At 43.8% G+C, this 19,014-nt stretch overlaps 1 protein-coding gene across 1 annotated transcript in view; it reads left to right on the top strand.

The window, feature by feature from the left end:
* Positions 1-18,847, top strand: part of si:dkeyp-14d3.1 (transmembrane protein 132C) — a 178,536-nt gene extending 159,689 nt beyond the window's left edge. The window contains exons 7-9 of the mRNA XM_090189063.1: positions 6,204-6,477; positions 14,347-14,538; positions 16,963-18,847. Coding sequence (XP_090045189.1) covers positions 6,204-6,477; positions 14,347-14,538; positions 16,963-18,144 — 1,648 coding nt within the window. The 3' untranslated portion in view covers positions 18,145-18,847. The remainder of the gene's footprint in view (positions 1-6,203; positions 6,478-14,346; positions 14,539-16,962) is intronic.
* The last annotated feature ends 167 nt before the right edge of the window (positions 18,848-19,014 follow it).

Below are 19,014 nucleotides of genomic sequence, written 5' to 3'. Positions count from 1 at the left end.
CCAACCTCACTGAGCTCGAGCTGTTTTACAAGGAGGAATGGGGAAAAATTTCAGTCTCTCAATGTGCAAAACTGATAGAGACATACCCCAAGTGACTTACAGCTGTAATCACAGCAAAAGGTGGCGCTACAAAGTATTAACTTAAGGGGGCTGAATAATTTTGCACGCCCAATTTTTCAGTTTTGATTTGTTAAAAAAGTTTGAAATATCCAATAAATGTCGTTCCACTTCATGATTGTGTCCCACTTGTTGTTGATTCTTCACAAAAAATACAGTTTTATATCTTTATGTTTGAAGCCAGAAATGTGGCAAAAGGTCGCAAAGTTCAAGGGGGCTGAATACTTTCGCAAGGCACTGTATATATATATATATATATATATATATATATATATATATATATATATATATATATATTATAGGACACCACAACACTACATAAAGAGAGACCTTAAACAACAACATAGAATAGCAGAAACACATGACAACACAGCATGGTAGCAACACAATATGACAACAACATGGTATCAACACAACATGGCAGCAGCACAAATGGTAGCAGCACAAAACATGGTACAAACATTATTGGGCACAGTCAACATCACAAAGGGCAAGAAGATAGAGACAACAATACATCACGCAAAGCAGCCACAACTGTCAGTAAGAGTGTCCATGATTGAGTCTTTGAATGAAGAGATGGAGATAAAACTGTCCAGTTTGAGTGTTTTTTTGTAGCTCGTTCCAGTCACTAGCTGCAGCGAACTGAAAAGACGAGCGACCCAGGTATGTGTGTGCTTTGGGGACCTTTGTGAATGGCAGAACGGGTGGCAGAACACCCCTCATAGCCTGGTTCCTCTCTAGGTTTCTTCCTAGGTTTTTGCCTTTCTAGGGAGTTTTTCCGTACTTCAACACCTGCATTGCTTGCTGTTTGGGGTTTTAGGCTGGGTTTCTGTACAGCACTTTGAGATATCAGCTGATGTACGGAGGGCTACATAAATACATTTGATTTGATTTGTATGTGGAGGATGAGGGCTGCTGTAGCTATCTCAGATAGGGGGAGTGAGGCCTAAAAGGGTTTTATAAATAAGCATCAACCAGTGGGTCTTGCGACGGGTATACAGTGATGAGTGACTACCTTAAACTCAAAACCCTCAGAGGTAGTAATCACACCGGTGGGGAGAGGGGCATTCTTCTTACCAAACCACATCATTTCTGTTTTCGTGATGTTCAGAACAAGGTTAAGGGCGGAGAAAGCTTGTTGTACACTAGGAAAGCTTTGTTGTAGAGTGTTTAACACAACATCCGGGAGGGGCCTAGGATCGAGCTTTGGGGTACTCCCTTGGTGACAGGAAGTGGCTGAGACAGCAGATGTTCTGACTTTATACACTGCACTCTTTGAGAGAGGTAGTTAGCCAACCAGGCCAAAGACCCCAATACTCCTTAGCCGGCCCACAAGAATGGGATGGTCTACCGTATCAAAAGCTTTGGCCAAGTCAATAAAAATAGCAGCACAACATTGCTTAGAATCAAGGACAATTGTGACATCATTTAGGACCTTTAAGGTTGCAGTGACACATCCATAACCTGAGCAGAAAAACAGATTTCATACCAGGGAGAATACTATAGACATCAATAAAGCCAGTGAGTTGATTATTGACAAGTTTTTCCGACACTTTCTATAAACAGGGCAAAATAGAAATTGGCCTATAACAGTCAGGATCAGCTTGATCTCCCCCTTTTAAATAAAGGACGAACCATGGCGGCCTTCCAAGCAATGGGAACCTTCCCAGAGAGGAGAGAGGTTAAAGAGGTCAGAGATAGGCTTGGTGATGATAGGGGCTGCAACCTTAAAGAAGAAAGGGTCCAAACCATCTGACCCAGATGTTTTTTTGGGGTCAAGTTTAAGGAGTTCCTTTAGCACCTCGGACTCAGTGACTGCCTGCAGGGAGAAACTTTGTGTTTCGTGCCGCAGAGCGTCTGTATCGAACACTGGTCACTTTCTTGAGATTATCTATTTACCAAGAAAGGTTAATGTGCTTTACAGAACTTTATTGAAACTATGTTTCTTTTGGTGTGGTGGGAATGATTCTGTCGTGGTGTAGCGCCACACTTAAATGAACACAGAGGAAACACTGGTATAGAGAGATCCTTGATGAAAACCTGCTCCAGAGTGCTCAGGACCTCGGACTGGGACAAAGGTTCACCTTCCAATAGGACAGCAACCCTAAGCACACAGCCAAGACAATGCAGGAGTGGCTTCGGGACAAGTCTCCAAATGTCCTTGAGTGGCCAAGCCAGAGCCCGGACTTGAACCCGATTGAACATCTCTGGAGAGACCTGAAAATAGCTGTGCAGCGAAGCTCCCCATCCAACCTGACAGAGCTTGAGAGGATCTGCAGAGAAGAATGTGAGAAACTCCCCAAATACAGATGTTCCAAGCTTATCGCATCATACCCAAGAAGACTTGAGGCTGCAATCGCTGCCAAAGGTGCTTCAATAAAGTACTGAGTAAAGGGTCTGAATACTTATATAAATGTGATATTTCTGTTTTTTTTATACATTTGCCAATATACCGCCATTTCTCCCATAATGAATTTTACCAACACAGAAATATCCCACCTTGTCTCGTGCATTTTATTTGTTCGACGTTTCAAAAGTTTACCAAAAAATGTGCTGTTTCCATCAGGCCTGCCGTGACATTTTTTATCCAACATGTACTTTACTGGCATAAAAAGGTTGGATGGAGACCTGGGTATTGTGATTGTTTTCAATTAAAATTGTCAAAAATAAACAAAATAGCTTTTCAGCAATGGGCAATTTATCAAGCAAGATTTTTGCTAGGACTGTCTGGGAGTGGTCTGAGTGGGGAGGGGAAAACTGAATATTTGCTGTTATTGGCAGAGAGGTTTGGACTCTTCTTATTGGTCTATTAGATTAATTTACCGCATGGTGATGTTCCCATGGAATGCCAAAACTCCATCCCACAAAAACAGGGTGAAATGTATGGCAGTCTTCTCAACCAGCTCTTACACTAAAAGGGCATTATCATAAATTTCACAATTTCTCAGTATCATTACAACCACATAGTGTGGAAATGTATATAAAACACAGGAAATCACGTTTTTGATTGCACTGGGCCTTTAATCTTAGATTAGATTGCACCGTGCCTTCCTGCAGATTAGATTTGTCAGGAGTAAAATACTAGCAATAGGGATTGGGAGCCATCAACTTATAATGCACACATACAGTAATGCACACAGGACCTCTGCTCATTCTGTCCCAAACACATTTGCTCTCTCTGCCCCAATCACATGCGCTCACTCTGCCCTTTCACATTCTCTCACTCTGCCCCAATCACATGCTCTCACTCGGTTTCCAATCACATGCTCTCACTCTGCCCCAATCACATCCTCTCCCTCTACCCATACTTGGAATAATCCCCCTGGACTGTACCTGTCCACTATCCATACCCTGGCCTATAGGAGCTGGGAGCTCTGCTGTAAAGGACATGTCAAGGGAAGACCCTCACTACAGTATTTGTAAACTAGATCAGCTAAACCCCAACCCAATCTCCAAATAAAACGCCAACCCGTGGCGTAACTGCAGCAACAGAATTACGCCATGTGGTGCTGTATATTAGTTGTCATAGAATTATGCCATGGCTTGACGTTCTAATTACGCCTTAGTGGCAAATCTTAGCTGTCAGCCAAACTCAGCAAAAGTTAAACAAAAACCTACATTTAGGCATTAATTTTGAATGGTTAAGTTTAGGGTTAAGGTTAGTGATGGGGTTAAACTTAAGTTTAGGCATTAATTCTGAGTGGTTAAGGGTTAAGGTTTTGGGAAAGGCTTTAAACCAAAAAACTAAAATGAGTGCCTAGCACGTGACCCTCGGAACCAGTCAGTGGCTTAAACGCCCATCCACAACACCCTAGCAAAACCTACTAGATGTCAAACCTACTAGATGGTAATAGGCACTCATGTTGCCCCTAGTGGATGGTATAGCTTCCACATTTTGCCAGGTCCAAATGTAATCTGGTATCTGCTGAATCGGCACCTCGAGGCATATTCCATATTACAGTTAAGTTAAGTTGGAAATGTCCCACCGCAGTGTAATAAACGCAGACAGGCATTTGCAATTCTTTATTCACTTTACTTGTTGTATTATGTTTTACTGAAGACTAATTCATTGCTGTGAGTACTTGTCAAAATAACCCTTCTTATCTTGTCAGTGGAAATGCTGAGCCTTAAGGCTGATCTCTAACCAGCTTAGCTAGCGTCTTCACTCTTCATTGCCAGACCCCATTCTGCCACACATCGAGGGATACATATTAACGGTGTCGGACAGGAAAAAATACAATCAGAGAGGATAATCACCAGAATTACATTTCCAGAGATTAACTTTCACTCTTTTCTCTCCCATTATGATATCAACCCTTGTAGGTGTGTGTGTTTATTGCCAGACGTGAGGTGATGAGGCAGCAGGATAGGTGAGGCCCTCACTGCAAAAAATGAAATCAAAGAAAGCCTTAATATCTTATGTAATCTAAACCAAAACTTACATAAGTGATAATTCACTTACATTTTTTTTAAAGACAATTTAAGGTAAAATATCTTTTAAAAATGGCTTTTTAACCATTTTCATGTAGACTTGATTGTGTGTTTTGGATCATTGTTTTGCTGCATGACCCAGCTGAGCTTCATCTTCAGCTCACAGATGGATGGCCTGACATTCTTTTTGGATGACATGGGTCCCATTATGCCTGGCGAAAACCAAACACTGCATTCCACAGTAAGAACCTGTGGTGGTGGTTGTGTGATGGTTTGGGGATGCTTTGCTTTCTCAGGAACTGGACGACTAAATAGAAGGAACCATGAATTTTGCTCTGTACAATCAAGTCTACGTGAATATGGCTAAAAAGCAACACATTTTGAGTTTTGGAATGGCCTAGTCAAAGTCCAGACCTAATTGCGATGTTGTGACAGTTCATGCTTGAAAACCCACAAATGTTGCTGAGTTAAAGCAGTTCTGCATGGAAGAGTGGGCCAATATTCCTGCACAGCGATGTGAGAGACTGATCAACAACTACTGGAAGCATTTGTTTGGAGTTATTGCTGCTAAAGGTGGCATAACCAGTTATTGAGTGTAAGGGAGCAATTACTTTTTCACACAGGGGCATTGGGTATTGCATAATTTTGATTATTAAATAAATGAAATAAGTATGTCATTGTTCTGTTATTTGTGCACTCAGGTTCCCTTTATCTAATATTAGGTTTTGGTTGAAGCTCTGATAATGTTCAATATAAAAAATATGCAAAAGTAGAGAAAATTTGAAAGGGGGAAAATACTTTTTCACAGCACTGTATATGGAAACGGCACATTCCTATGATCTGTGGTTAGAAAGATAAGGTCCTACAAAATGCTCACAGGGTAGGATTAAAAGTAAGAAAAACTGTGATTTTGAAAAACCTGTAATGAGTTTCTAGCCAGAGGGAGAATATTGTTTTTTGTTCCCTACGTCACAGCGAATGGCGGTGTTTGAAAATCACTGTTTTAACTTTTGAAGATCGGGTAGAACTTTGCAACTTTTTATTTGTTTTACAAAACGTAGAAATATGCTGTTTTCACAAATGTAGACACTGGTATTGTGCTGGAGATCAAGAAAATTAGGTTTAAAATTGTTGGAGTTTCCATTTAAAATTAAAATAAGTAAAATTATTTGCTTATTTTGGTAAGATTTAAAAAAAATGATCACTCAATATAAGATATTTAGGCTTGCTTAGATGGAACTTTTTGCAGTGCTGGTATTAGCACACTATTGACAAAGCACTGGTGTTTATCAGAGGCACGCCTGTCCTGTCCCACTGCTTGACAACAGTGCTGCTGTGGCAGATTTACTTCTACAAAGCAAACACTGATATTTATCTTAAAACTACTAAAAGTGTGCTGTGTATGTATGACATAGTTATTTGTTTAAAAGCAACTTTACAAAAGCAACAGTGTAACCTTGTCAGCCTTGTTTTCACACTGCAATAAATATTCTCATTGAGACACACTTCCTTCTTTGAGAAGATGATTGGTTGCCTATAGCGTCCTGAACATAATTTCCTATCAGTGGGTGGGTGTTAGAGATGTTCATGTTAGACTTGTCCAGTGTTGGGGTTAGTTTCTCATGTTAAATGACTGGCTTTGTTTGTAATGGCAGGTCTGCACTGGACAGTGATGATGAGGATGATGAAGACCGGAGAGGAAGGAGCTGCACGTTACAGTACCAGAATGCCATGGTTCGAGTGTTGACACACTTCGTGGCCGAAGCTGCCGACCCCCGTGGTCAGCTGACCTTCATGCTGGGCAGTGATTGGCAGATGGACATCACTGGGCTGGTGTGGGACTTCCTGAAGGTGGAGGACCCCCAGATAGCTCAGCTACAGGACGGGTGCATACTCGTGGGACTGGACATGGGGATGACCACCATCCAGGTACGCTGTATGTGTCTGCATGCGTGTACAGTGCAGTATGTGTGTTATAATAAGGTGTTTCAGTACAAAGGATGAGAAAAAATAAACAGAACAAGTGTGAATAGAGAGAGGAGTAAGGGGAGGTGAAAGGAGTTGGAAAATAGAACAGTAAAACATTGCTGTCTGTTTTAATATTAGGGCTGAAAATACCTTAAAACAGTCATCTTAAGTCAGTCATAACAATGGGATTTGCAAATGTCGAGTGGAGGAGATAAAATCTATATTTGTGCATTCAGTCAGCCAGACAGGTGGTTATCAATGGTCCCATGTCTCCAGGTCTGGGCTGTGGTTACAGTAAATGGGGCCTCACCCTGGTGCAGATTGTAAGCATGCCATCTCTAGCAGGGTCCTTTCATTTGTCAGTCTAAACAGGCTAACTGGATAAATAGCAGTCAGTTAATGATATCTGTGTGAAACCGATCAGCATCTTGACAGTGTGGACTCATCCATCTGTCTTGCAGGCAGATGTACCCTCACCTCCACACTCATCACTACCCGTCCTCTGGCTCCTACCTCCCATTAGGTTGGGCACAGAGGAAAATACTCCCCAGCCCAAAAGCACGAGATGAGACAGGCCAAACTACCGGTCTGTCACACCTCTTCTCTCACAAAGAGCTAAAATCAAATTGTATTAGTCACACGCGCCGAATACAACAACGAAATGCTTAAATACAAGCCGCTAAACAACAATGAGGTTTTAAAAAATAATAATATACACTACCGTTCAAAAGTTTGGGGTCACTTAGAAATGTCCATGTTTTTGAAAGAAAAGCACCTTTTTTTGTCCATTAAAATAACATTGAATTGAGTGTAGACATTGTTAATGTTGTAAATGACTATTGTAGATGGAAACGGCTGATTTTTAATGGAATATCTACATAGGCGTAGACGCCCATTATCAGAAAACATAACTCCTGTGTCCCAATTGCACGTTGTGTTAGCTAATCCAAGTTGATAATTTTAAAAGGCTAATTGTTCAATAGAAAAACCTTTTGCAATTATCTTAGCACAGCTGAAAACTGTGGTGCTGATTAAAGAAGTAATAAAACTGGCCTTCTTTAGACAAGAGCATCAGCATTTGTGGGTTCGATTACAGGCTCAAAATGGCCAGAAACAAATAACTTTCTCCTGAAACTCGTCAGTCCATTCTTGTTCTGAGACATGAAGGTTATTCCATGCGAGAAATTGCCAAGAAACTGAAGATCTCGTACAACGCTGTGTACTACTCCTGTCACAGAACAGCTCAAACTGGCTCTAACCAGAATAGAATAGAAAGGGGGGTGGGAGGCCCCAGTGCACAACTGAGCAAGAGGATAAGTACAGTGCCTTGCGAAAGTATTCGGCCCCCTTGAACTTTGCGACCCTTTGCCACATTTCAGGCTTCAAACATAAAGATATAAAACTGTATTTTTTTGTGAAGAATCAACAACAAGTGGGACACAATCATGAAGTGGAACGTCATTTATTGGATATTTCAAACTTCTTTAACAAATCAAAAACTGAAAAAATGGGCGTGCAAAATTATTCAGCCCCTTTACTTTCAGTGCAGCAAACTCTCTCCAGAAGTTCAGTGAGGATCTCTGAATGATCCAATGTTGACCTAAATGACTAATGATGATAAATACAATCCACCTGTGTGTAATCAAGTCTCCGTATAAATGCACCTGCACTGTGATAGTCTCAGAGGTCCGTTAAAAGCGCAGAGAGCATCATGAAGAACAAGGAACACACCAGGCAGGTCCGAGATACTGTTGTGAAGAAGTTTAAAGCCGGATTTGGATACAAAAAGATTTCCCAAGCTTTAAACATCCCAAGGAGCACTGTGCAAGCGATAATATTGAAATGGAAGGAGTATCAGACCACTGCAAATCTACCAAGACCTGGCCGTCCCTCTAAACTTTCAGCTCATACAAGGAGAAGACTGATCAGAGATGCAGCCAAGAGGCCCATGATCACTCTGGATGAACTGCAGAGATCTACAGCTGAGGTAGTAGACTCTGTCCATAGGACAACAATCAGTCGTATATTGCACAAATCTGGCCTTTATGGAAGAGTGGCAAGAAGAAAGCCATTTCTTAAAGATATCCATAAAAAGTGTCGTTTAAAGTTTGCCACAAGCCACCTGGGAGACACACCAAACATGTGGAAGAAGGTGCTCTGGTCAGATGAAACCAAAATTGAACTTTTTGGCAACAATGCAAAACGTTATGTTTGGCGTAAAATCAACACAGCTGAACATACCATCCCCACTGTCAAACATGGTGGTGGCAGCATCATGGGTTGGGCCTGCTTTTCTTCAGCAGGGATAGGGAAGATGGTTAAAAGTTATGGGAAGATGGATGGAGCCAAATACAGGACCATTCTGGAAGAAAACCTGATGGAGTCTGCAAAAGACCTGAGACTGGGACGGAGATTTGTCTTCCAACAAGACAATGATCCAAAACATAAAGCAAGATCTACAATGGAATGGTTAAAAAATAAACATATCCAGGTGTTAGAATGGCCAAGTCAAAGTCCAGACCTGAATCCAATCGAGAATCTGTGGAAAGAACTGAAAAATGCTGTTCACAAATGCTCTCCATCCAACCTCACTGAGCTCGAGCTGTTTTGCAAGGAGGAATGGGAAAAAATTTCAGTCTCTCGATGTGCAAAACTGATAGAGACATACCCCAAGCGACTTACAGCTGTAATCGCAGCAAAAGGTGGCGCTACAAAGTATTAACTTAAGGGGGCTGAATAATTTTGCACGCCCAATTTTTCAGTTTTCGATTTGTTAAAAAGGTTTGAAATATCCAATAAATGTCGTTCCACTTCATGATTGTGTCCCACTTGTTGTTGATTCTTCACAAAAAAATACAGTTTTATATCTTTATGTTTGAAGCCTGAAATGTGGCAAAAGGTCGCAAAGTTCAAGGGGGCCGAATACTTTCGCAAGGCACTGTACATTAGTTTGAGAAACAGGCGCCTCACAAGTCCTCAACTGGCAGCTTCATTAAATGGTACCCGCAAAAAAACAGTCTCAATGTCAACAGTGAAGAGGCGACTCTGGGATGCTGGCCTTCTAGGCAGAATTCCTCTGTCCAGTGTCTGTGTTCTTTTGTTCTTAATCTTTTGTTTTTATTGTCCAGACTGAGATATGCCGTTTTCTTTGCAACTCTGCCTAGAAGGCCAGCATCCCGCCTCCCGAGTGGCGCAGTGGTTAAGGGCGCTGTACTGCAGCACCAGCTGTGCCATCAGAGTCCCTGGGTTCGCGCCCAGGCTCTGTCGTAACCGGCCGCGACCGGGAGGTCCGTGGGGCGACGCACAATTGGCCTAGCGTCGCCCGGGTTAGGGAGGGCTTGGTCGGTAGGGGTGTCCTTGTCTCATCGTGCACCAGCGACTCCTGTGGCGGGCTGGGCGCAGTGTGCGCTAACCAAGGTGGCAAGGTGCACGGTGTTTCCTCCGGCACATTGGTGCGGCTGGCTTCCGGGTTGGATGCGTGCGGCTTGGTTGGGTTGTGTATCGGAGGACGCATGACTTTCAACCTTCGTCTCTCCCGAGCCCGTACGGGAGTTGTAGCGATGAGACAAGATAGTAGCTACTACAACAATTGGATACCACGAAATTGGGGAGAAAAAGGGGTAACAAAAAAAAAAAAGAAGGCCAGCATCCCAGAGTCACCTCTTCAGTCATTTAATACATTAACAATGTCTACACTGTATTTATGATCAATTTGATGTTATTTTAATGGACAAAAAATTGCTCTTCTTTCAAAAACAAGGACATTTCTTAGTGACCCCAAACTTTTGAACGGTAGTGTGGATATATACAGTGGGGCAAAAAAGTATTTAGTCAGCCACCAATTGGGCAAGTTCTCCCACTTAAAAAGATGAGAGAGGCCTGTAATTTTCATCATAGACATCTATGACAGACAAAATGATAAAAAGAAATCCAGAAAATCACATTGTAGGATTTTTAATGAATTTATTTGCAAATTATGGTGGAAAATAAGTATTTGGTCAATAACAAAAGTTTATCTCAATACTTTGTTATATACCCTTTGTTAGCAATGACAGAGGTCAAACGTTTTCTGTAAGTCTTCACAAGGTTTTCACACACTGTTGCTGGTATTTTGGCCCATTCCTCCATGCAGATCTCCTCTAGAGCAGTGATGTTTTGGGGCTGTTGCTGGGCAACACAGACTTTCAACTCCCTCCAAAGATTTTCTATGGGGTTGAGATCTGGAGACTGGCTAGGCCACTCCAGGACCTTGAATTGCTTCTTACGAAGCCACTCCTTCGTTGCCCGGGCGGTGTGTTTAGGATCATTGTCATGCTGAAAGACCCAGCCACGTTTCATCTTCAATGCCCTTGCTGATGGTAGGCTTTGTTACTTTGGTCCCAGCTCTCTGCAGGTCATTCACTAGGTCCCCCCGTGTGGTTCTATGATTTTTGCTCACCGTTCATGTGATCATTTTGACCCCACGGGGTGAGATCTTGCGTGGAGCCCCAGATCGAGGGAGATTATCAGTGGTCTTGTATGTCTTCCATTTCCTATAATTACTCCCACAGTTGATTTCTTCAAACCAAGCTGCTTACCTATTGCAGATTCAGTCTTACCAGCCTGGTGCATGTCTACAATTTAGTTTCTGGTGTCCTTTGACAGCTCTTTGGTCTTGGCCATAGTGGAGTTTGGAGTGTGACTGTTTGAGGTTGTGGACAGGTGTCTTTTATACTGATAACAAGTTCAAACAGGTGCCATTTAATACAGGTAACAAGTGGAGAACAGAGGAGCCTCTTAAAGAAGAAGTTACAGGTCTGTGAGAGCCAGAAATCTTGCTTGTTTGTAGGTGACCAAATGCTTATTTTCCACCATAATTTGCAAATAAATTCATAGAAATCCTACAATGTGATTTTCTGTTTTTTTTCCCCTCATTTTGTCTGTCATAGTTGAAGTGTACCTATGATGAAAATTACAGGCCTCTCTCATCTTTTTAAGTGGGAGAACTTGCACAATTGGTGGCTGACTAAATACTTTTTTGCCCCACCGTATGTGTGTGTGTATATATATATATATATATATATATATATATATGTATGTATGTATGTATGTATGTGTGTGTGTGTCACTGTCCAGGATGGCAGGAAACTTTGCCCCAGTGATGTACTGGGCCGCACGCACTAGCCTCTGTAGTGCCTTGCCGTCGGAGGCCGAGCAGTTGCCATACCAGGCAGTGACACAACCAGTCAGGATGCTCTTGATGGTGCACCTGTAGAACCTTTTGAGGATCTGAGGACCCATGTCAAATCTTTTCAGTCTCCTGAGGGGGAATAGGTTTTGTCGTGCCCTCGTCACAACTGTCTTGGTCGACTTGGACCATGTTAGTTTGTTGGTGATGTGGACACCAAGGAACTTGAAGCTCTCAACCTGCTCCACTAAAGCCCCGTCGATGAGAATGGGGGCATGCTCGGTCCTCTTTTTCCTGTAGTCCACAATCATCTCCTTTGTCTTGATCACGTTGAAGGAGAGGTTGTTGTCCTGGCACCACACGGACAGGTCTCTGACCTTCTCCCTATAGGCTGTCTCGTCGTTGTCGGTGATCAGGCCTACCACGTTTGTGTCATTGGCAATCTTAATGATGCTATTGGAGTCTTGTCTGGCTGTGCAGTCATGAGTGAACAGGGAGTACAGGAAGGGACTGAGCACCTACCCCTGAGGGGTCCCTGTGTTGAGGATCAGCGTGGCAAATGTGTTGATACCGACCCTTACCACCTGGCGGCGGTCCGTCAGGAAGTCCAGGATCCAGTAGCAGAGGGAGGTGTTGTCCAAACTTTGTGATGAACTTTGAGGGCACTATGGTGTTGAACGCTGAGCTGTAGTCAATTAATAGCATTCTCAGATAGGTGTTCCTTTTGTCCAGGTGGGAAAGGGCAGTGTGGAGTGCAATAGAGATTGCATCATCTGTGGATCTGTTTGGGCAGTATGCAAACTGGAGGGGGTCTAGGGTTTATAGGATAATGGTGTTGATGTGAGCCAAGATCAGCCTTTCAAAGCACTTCATGGCTACAGACGTGAGTGCTACGGGTCAGTAGTCATTTAGGCAGGTTACCTTAGTGTTCTTGGGCACAGGGACTGCTTCAAACATGTTGGTATTACAGACTCGGACAGGGAGAGGTTGAAAATGTCAGTGAAGACACTTGCCAGTTGGTCAGCGCAAGCTCCCAGTACACGTCCTGGTAATCCGTCTGGCCCTGCAGCCTTGTGAATGTTGACCTGTTTAACGGTCTTACTCACATCGGCTGCGGAGAGCGTGATCACACAGTCTTCCAGAACAGCTGGTGCTCTCATGCATGTTTCAGTGCTATTAGCATAGAAGTAGTTTAGCTCGTCTGGTAGGCTCGTGTCACTGGGCAGCTCTCGGGTGTGCTTCCCTTTGTAGTCTGTAATTGTTTGCAAGCCCTGCCACATCCGACCAGCGTCAGAGCTGGAGTAGTACTATTCGATCTTAGTCCTGTATTGACGCTCTGCCTGTTTGATTGTTCGTCGGAGGGTATAGCAGGATTTCTTATAAGCTTCCGGGTTAGAGTCCCGCTCCTTGAAAGCGGCAGCTCTAGCCTTTAGCTCAGTGCGGATGTTGCATGTAATCCATGGCTTCTGGTTGGGGTATGTACGTATGGTCACTGTGGGGACGACGTCATCTATGCACTTATTAATGAAGCCAAAGATTGATGTGGTGTAGTCCTCAATCCCATCGGAGGAATCCCGGAACATATCCCAGTCTGTGCTAGCAAAACAGTCATGTAACTTAGCATCTGCTTCATCTTACCACTTTTTTATTGATCGAGTCACTGATGCTTCCTGCTTAAATTTTTTCTTGTAAGCAGGAATCAGGAGGATGGAATTATGGTCAGATTTGCCAAACGGAGGGTGAGGGAGAGCTTTGTATGTCTCTCTGTGTGTGTAAAGGTGGTCCAGAGTTTTTTTTCCCTCTGGTTGCACATTTAACATGCTGATATAAATTTGGTAAGACCGATTCAAGTTTCCCTGCATTAAAGTCCCCGACCATAAAGAGAGCCGCCTTTGGATGAGCGTTTTCCTGTTTGCATATGGTGGAATACAGTTCATTGAGTGTGGTCATAGTGCCAGCCTCAGTTGGTGGTGGTATGTAGACAGCTACGAAAAATACAGATGAAAACTATCTAGGTAGATAGTGTGGTCTACAGTTTATCATGAGATACTCTACCTCAGGCGAGTAAAACCTTGAGACTTCTTTAGATATTCTGCACCAGCTGTTATTTACAAAAAATACAAAGTCTGCCGCCCCTTGTCTTACCAGACGCCGCTGTTCTATCCTGCAATACAGCTATAGAGGGGTCTCAATGATTGGGCACGCATGGAAAGATCTCTTTGATTTTCAAAATGAGATTAATGAAATTAGGTTTGCACTAATTGGATTACTAGGAAAGGTCCATTAACAGCAGAAATGTGTCCTTGATCGGTCCTTGCCTACTCCAGTGTGTATTGCTGGTGGTTTTCTCTCCACATCATCATTTGATTAATGTTTCCTGGATAAACACCTGACAATGAATAGTGGAAGGGCTTGTTCAGGTCACTCCATTTACCATCAAATAACTCAATCTATGTACTCATCAAATTAAATGGAAGCCAGCATAATGTTGGAAGGCATCAAGGTCAGAGCTGAGAATCACTGCAGGATTTACAGAGCATCCAGGAATAATGTAGTAATTGTTTATTTCAAAGAGCAATGCTTTTCATGTCCTGTCCATAATCTGGATTAATCCCAAGGGCTTCTCTCTCTCTCTCTCCTCCATCTCCCTTGTGTTGGCCCAGGTCCTGTCCCCCCTGTCTGACTCCATCCTGGCAGAGAAGACGGTGACAGTAGTGAATAACAAAGTAACCATCACAGAGCTGGGGGTGCAGCTGGTCACCGGCCTGGCTCTGAACCTGCAGCTCAGCCCAGGGAGCAACAGGGCAATCCTCGCCACGGCAACCACACAGGAAGTGCTGCAGAGCCCAAAACAGGTCTGTTCAACATACTGCAGATCTTTGAAAACGATCAGTTAGCAGCCCCTTTGATTAAAATTAGGATTTAAGAAACAGTTTATAGCAGTTTATTTAATGTAAGCCTTGTCTGTTTGGATCCCCTTTCACACAATTGCAGTCCTTTTATGTGAACATTCAGTAAGTACTGTGAACATGTGTGTGTGTGTGTGTGTGTGTGTGTGTGTGTGTGTGTGTGTGTGTGTGTGTGTGTGTGTGTGTGTGTGTGTGTGTGTGTGTGTGTGTGTGTTGGGTGTGTGAATGCGTGAATGCCTGCGCTTGTTTGTTTGTTCCACTGCATTCCTAACCCTCTTAACACCAACTCTTGAAAAGCAGAGTGTGACAGAATGTGTTTCCTTGGGCATCTAATAGAAAGGGAAGCTTAATCTCAGAGCGTGTAAAAGCAACACTGCAAGTTTCTGTAAGAAAACACAATTTACAGGCCAAACTCTAGCTGTCCTATCGTCTTTCGCCATTCGTTTCTCCCTTGCTCTCCTTCTCTCATGAACGCTTTGATCCCTTTCTCTTTCTAGTGAAGGATAGAATGGAGGACAGGCTAGTTTTATCAGTCCTATCTCTGTAGGGATAATGTCAGTGTGGGGATAAGCGTGCAGGAATTCCCCTAGAGGATCTGTAATTAGAGAGCAATTGCAGCCCACTGATGGATCTCCTTCCCTGCTCCTGGTGATTTGTCCTGTGTCCATATTAAAAAGCAACATCACAGCAAGAAAGGGACTTCAGATGCTTGTCTGTGGCAAATCCCAATTTGCTGTCTTTAATGTGACTGTCTGATACTGTATTTTCCCTATCTTTTAATCCCTTCAGCTGTCTGAGCACCACAGGAGGAGGTGGATGGTATCTTAATTGGTGGAGGACGGCTCGTGGTAATGGCTGGGGCGGAATCAGTGGAATGGTATCAAATAAACATCAAACACATGGTTTTCATGTGTTTGATGCCATTCCATTCGCTCCATTCCAGCCATTATCATGAGCCGTATTCCCCTCAGCAGCCCCACTGCTGAGCACAGTAGCTGAGTTAACAAAACAGTGGCACTTTAGTGAGCTATCCTCTACCTTATGATTCCCACTACATGACCAAAAGTATGTGGACACCTGCTCGCCGAACATCTCATTCCAAAATCATGGGCATTAATATGGAGTTGGTCCCCCCTTTGCTGCTATAACAGCCTCCACTCTTCTGGGAAGGTTTAAGGCCTTGCTCGCAGTTGGGGTTCCAATTCATACCAAAGGTGTTCGATGGAATTAAGGTCAGGGCTCTATGCAGGCCAGTCAAGTTCTTCCACACTGATCTCGACAAACCATTTCTGTATGGACCTCGCTTTGTACAGGAAAGGGCCTTGCCCAAACTGTTGCCAGAAAGTTGGAAGCACAGAATTGTCTAGAATGTCATTGTATACTGTAGCGTTAAAATGTCCCTTCACTGGAACTAAGTGGCCTAGCCCTAACCATGAAAAGCAGCCCCAGACCATTATTTCTCCTTCACCAAACTTTACTGTGTGCACTATGCATTGGGGCAGGTAGCGTTCTCCTGGCATCTGCCAAACCCAGACTGCCAAATGTTGAAGCGTGATTCTTCACTCCAGAGAACGCGTTTCCACTGCTCCAGATTCAAATGAAGGCAGCTTTACACCACTCAAGCCGATGCTTGGCATTGCGCATGGTGATCTTAGGCTTGTGTGCGGCTGCTCTGCCATGTAAACCCATTTCATGAAGCTCCCGAGAAACAGTTATTGTGCTGACGTTGCTTCCAGAGGCAGTTTCAAACTCGGTAGTGATTGTTGCAACTGAGGACAGATGATTTTTACGGGCTTCAGTACTCAGCGGTCCACCTGTCAGCTACAGGTGTGGCTAAAATATCTGAATCCACTAATTTGAAGGGGTGTCCACATACTTTTGTACATGGCTTTTATGACCCACAGTGCTGTAGCCCTACATTTCTAAAAATGCAAAAAAGAGTATAAAAGTACTGTTGTTGTAATTTTACATTCTGATCCTTTGAACCTTGTACGTTTGAAGTCTTGTTTGTTTTCTTGTTCCTGTGATAGAAATGTTTCCCTCATGGAAATAGTTTGATTTCTTTCATTTTGGCAGTTACCAATTACTATGTACAGTGATGTATACGATAAGCTTGCCTAATGAAATAACAGCACAGGAACATTTCTGAAATAGGCTCTGTCTTATTTCTACATTCTTAGATCTAATAAATAAATAGGTTTTAAAGAAGGTATTTTTCAACCCTTCATTATTCTCTACTAATGGTGAGGTTGCTGCTCTACGAAATGTGGTAATGTGACCCTGCTTGAGGTCACTGTCAGTGTTACATGAGATTGTTTTTCTTTATTTGTTATTTTCTTTGCTCTTGTTTGTGTGTGTGTGTTTGTACAGGAGGCCCTGATTAGCGCGTGGCTACACTTCAGTGATGGCTCCATGGCTCCTCTGGACCTGTACAACTCAGACTACTTTGTCCTGACGGCCACGTCTCTGGATGAGGAGGTGGTGACGGTGCTGCAGGACCCCTCCTGGAAGTGGCCTGTGATCGTGACTGAGGCTGAGGGCCAGGGCCTGCTGGTCAGGGTGGAGATGACCGTCTGTGAGCTTTGCCAGAAGTTCAAGCGGCGCAGCGTTTTGGCTGCAGGGAACTGCAACGTCAAGGTGAAGTTTGGCCAGAGCGATAGTGGCACCTCCAGAAACAGTGACTACGGGCCAGAGGGCGAGGAGCTGGAGAACAGGGCCAGCGACCGCAGGCAGCAGTCCCCCTCCCAGGACAGGACTGGATTAGAAGCCCACTACTACGGCAGCTCCATCTCTGACATGGAGGACGGTGTCATGAGGAAGGTCACCACCACCACTAAGAGTACCATCATCAGGAGGCCCAATGGAGACAAGCTGTCAGACGACGGGAACCAGGTCCAGAACATGCCAGACTTCCCTGCCCAGGTGGACCTCCCTCGCAGCCACAACATGGAGGATGATCTGATCCAGACAGCCCGGGGCCTCACTGACCTGGAGATCGGCATGTACGCCCTGCTGGGGGTCTTCTGCCTGGCCATCCTGGTCTTCCTCATCAACTGCATCTCCTACACCCTCAAGTACCGCCACAAGGAGCTGTCCATCGAGGGCCAGGAGAGCATGAACCACGCCCACGACTGGGTGTGGCTGGGGAACGAGGCAGAGCTGCTGGAGAGCCACATGAGCCTGTCCCCACAGCAGGACGAGCTCACCTCCATGGTGGACTGCAGTGCCGGGCTGGAAGAGGGCAGCCACCTGCTCAACGGTGCCTCTTCCCAGAAGAACGTGCAGGGCCAGGTGCACCGGGCAGCAGACAGGGCAAGCTGCACAGCCAAGGACAGCAAAGGAGACTCGCCTACCACAAAGAGGAAGCGTGTGAAGTTCACCACGTTCACCACCATCCCGCCAGACAATGGCTGCCCCACTGTCAGCACACTGAGCATGAGCCACAGCCAGGATATTAAGTGGGTGTGCCAAGATGTAGAGCAGGGGGACTCCAAGGAGCTTCGGAACTACATGGAGAGGTTAAATGACAGTGCTTTAAAAGAGGTGGCATAATCTGTGTGCTCAGTGCACTTATAACTCACCCTTATGCCTTTCACAGTGAGCTGGGCCTGGACAGCACCTAATGCTGAACCTAGAAGAGGTTGAAATCTGGAAGCAACATTTTTGTGAATCACATGGGACTGCCAAAGGGAAAATTAATTCAAGAGGACAAAAATAGTAATGATACCACACAGGACTAATGGCAAATCGTTAACTTGAAAAGAAACATATCATTTTTTAATAATTTGTTTATCTCTGAATATCTTCCTACCGTTTAATCATTATTTCGTGATGGTTCTTTTGTAGGTAGACTCAAGCCATGTTCCCAGACTAGCTCTGCATTACTGACAAAAAACAAAATGTTACGCAGATGATGACATGTAGATTTAAGAATGTAAATTCAAGATTCAAGATGTATATAAAGTACTCATTGAAAGGTTTTGGAAGTTTTGTAGCATTTTGAATATTGATTTCCTATTCCACATCCTGTCGTTTTTTTTGTTTTTTGATAAATGTCTGGGCCCAAAGGATAGACCAGAGCCTACAGAACGTCCTGCATGTGGTTTGAAATAAAGGCACACATTTTAGGTTCATCTTTACCAGAAGGCACAGAGAAACGGCTATGTATATACTGAACAGTCCTCCTACAAGGCATTGTATTGTTGCTAAGTATATTGTATTTTCATAACTGTCATTTAAAGAACATACAACAGTGTAGAGATGCGTGTCCACTTCAATCCACCAACCACATGGGAATACATTATACATGCCAACATGAATTCCTTTTTGCTACCCACTATCTTCAATGACTGAATGGAGATGAGTGCTTTTCCAGGTTATGTCTTCATATAAGCCACACAGCACAAACCTGGTCGTACTCTA

This window comes from Oncorhynchus mykiss, chromosome 11 (genome assembly GCF_057628025.1).
Source record: "Oncorhynchus mykiss isolate SJ-2025 chromosome 11, ASM5762802v1, whole genome shotgun sequence".
In the NCBI taxonomy this organism is placed as follows: domain Eukaryota; kingdom Metazoa; phylum Chordata; class Actinopteri; order Salmoniformes; family Salmonidae; genus Oncorhynchus; species Oncorhynchus mykiss.
This window is presented reverse-complemented; position numbering and strand designations above follow the sequence as displayed.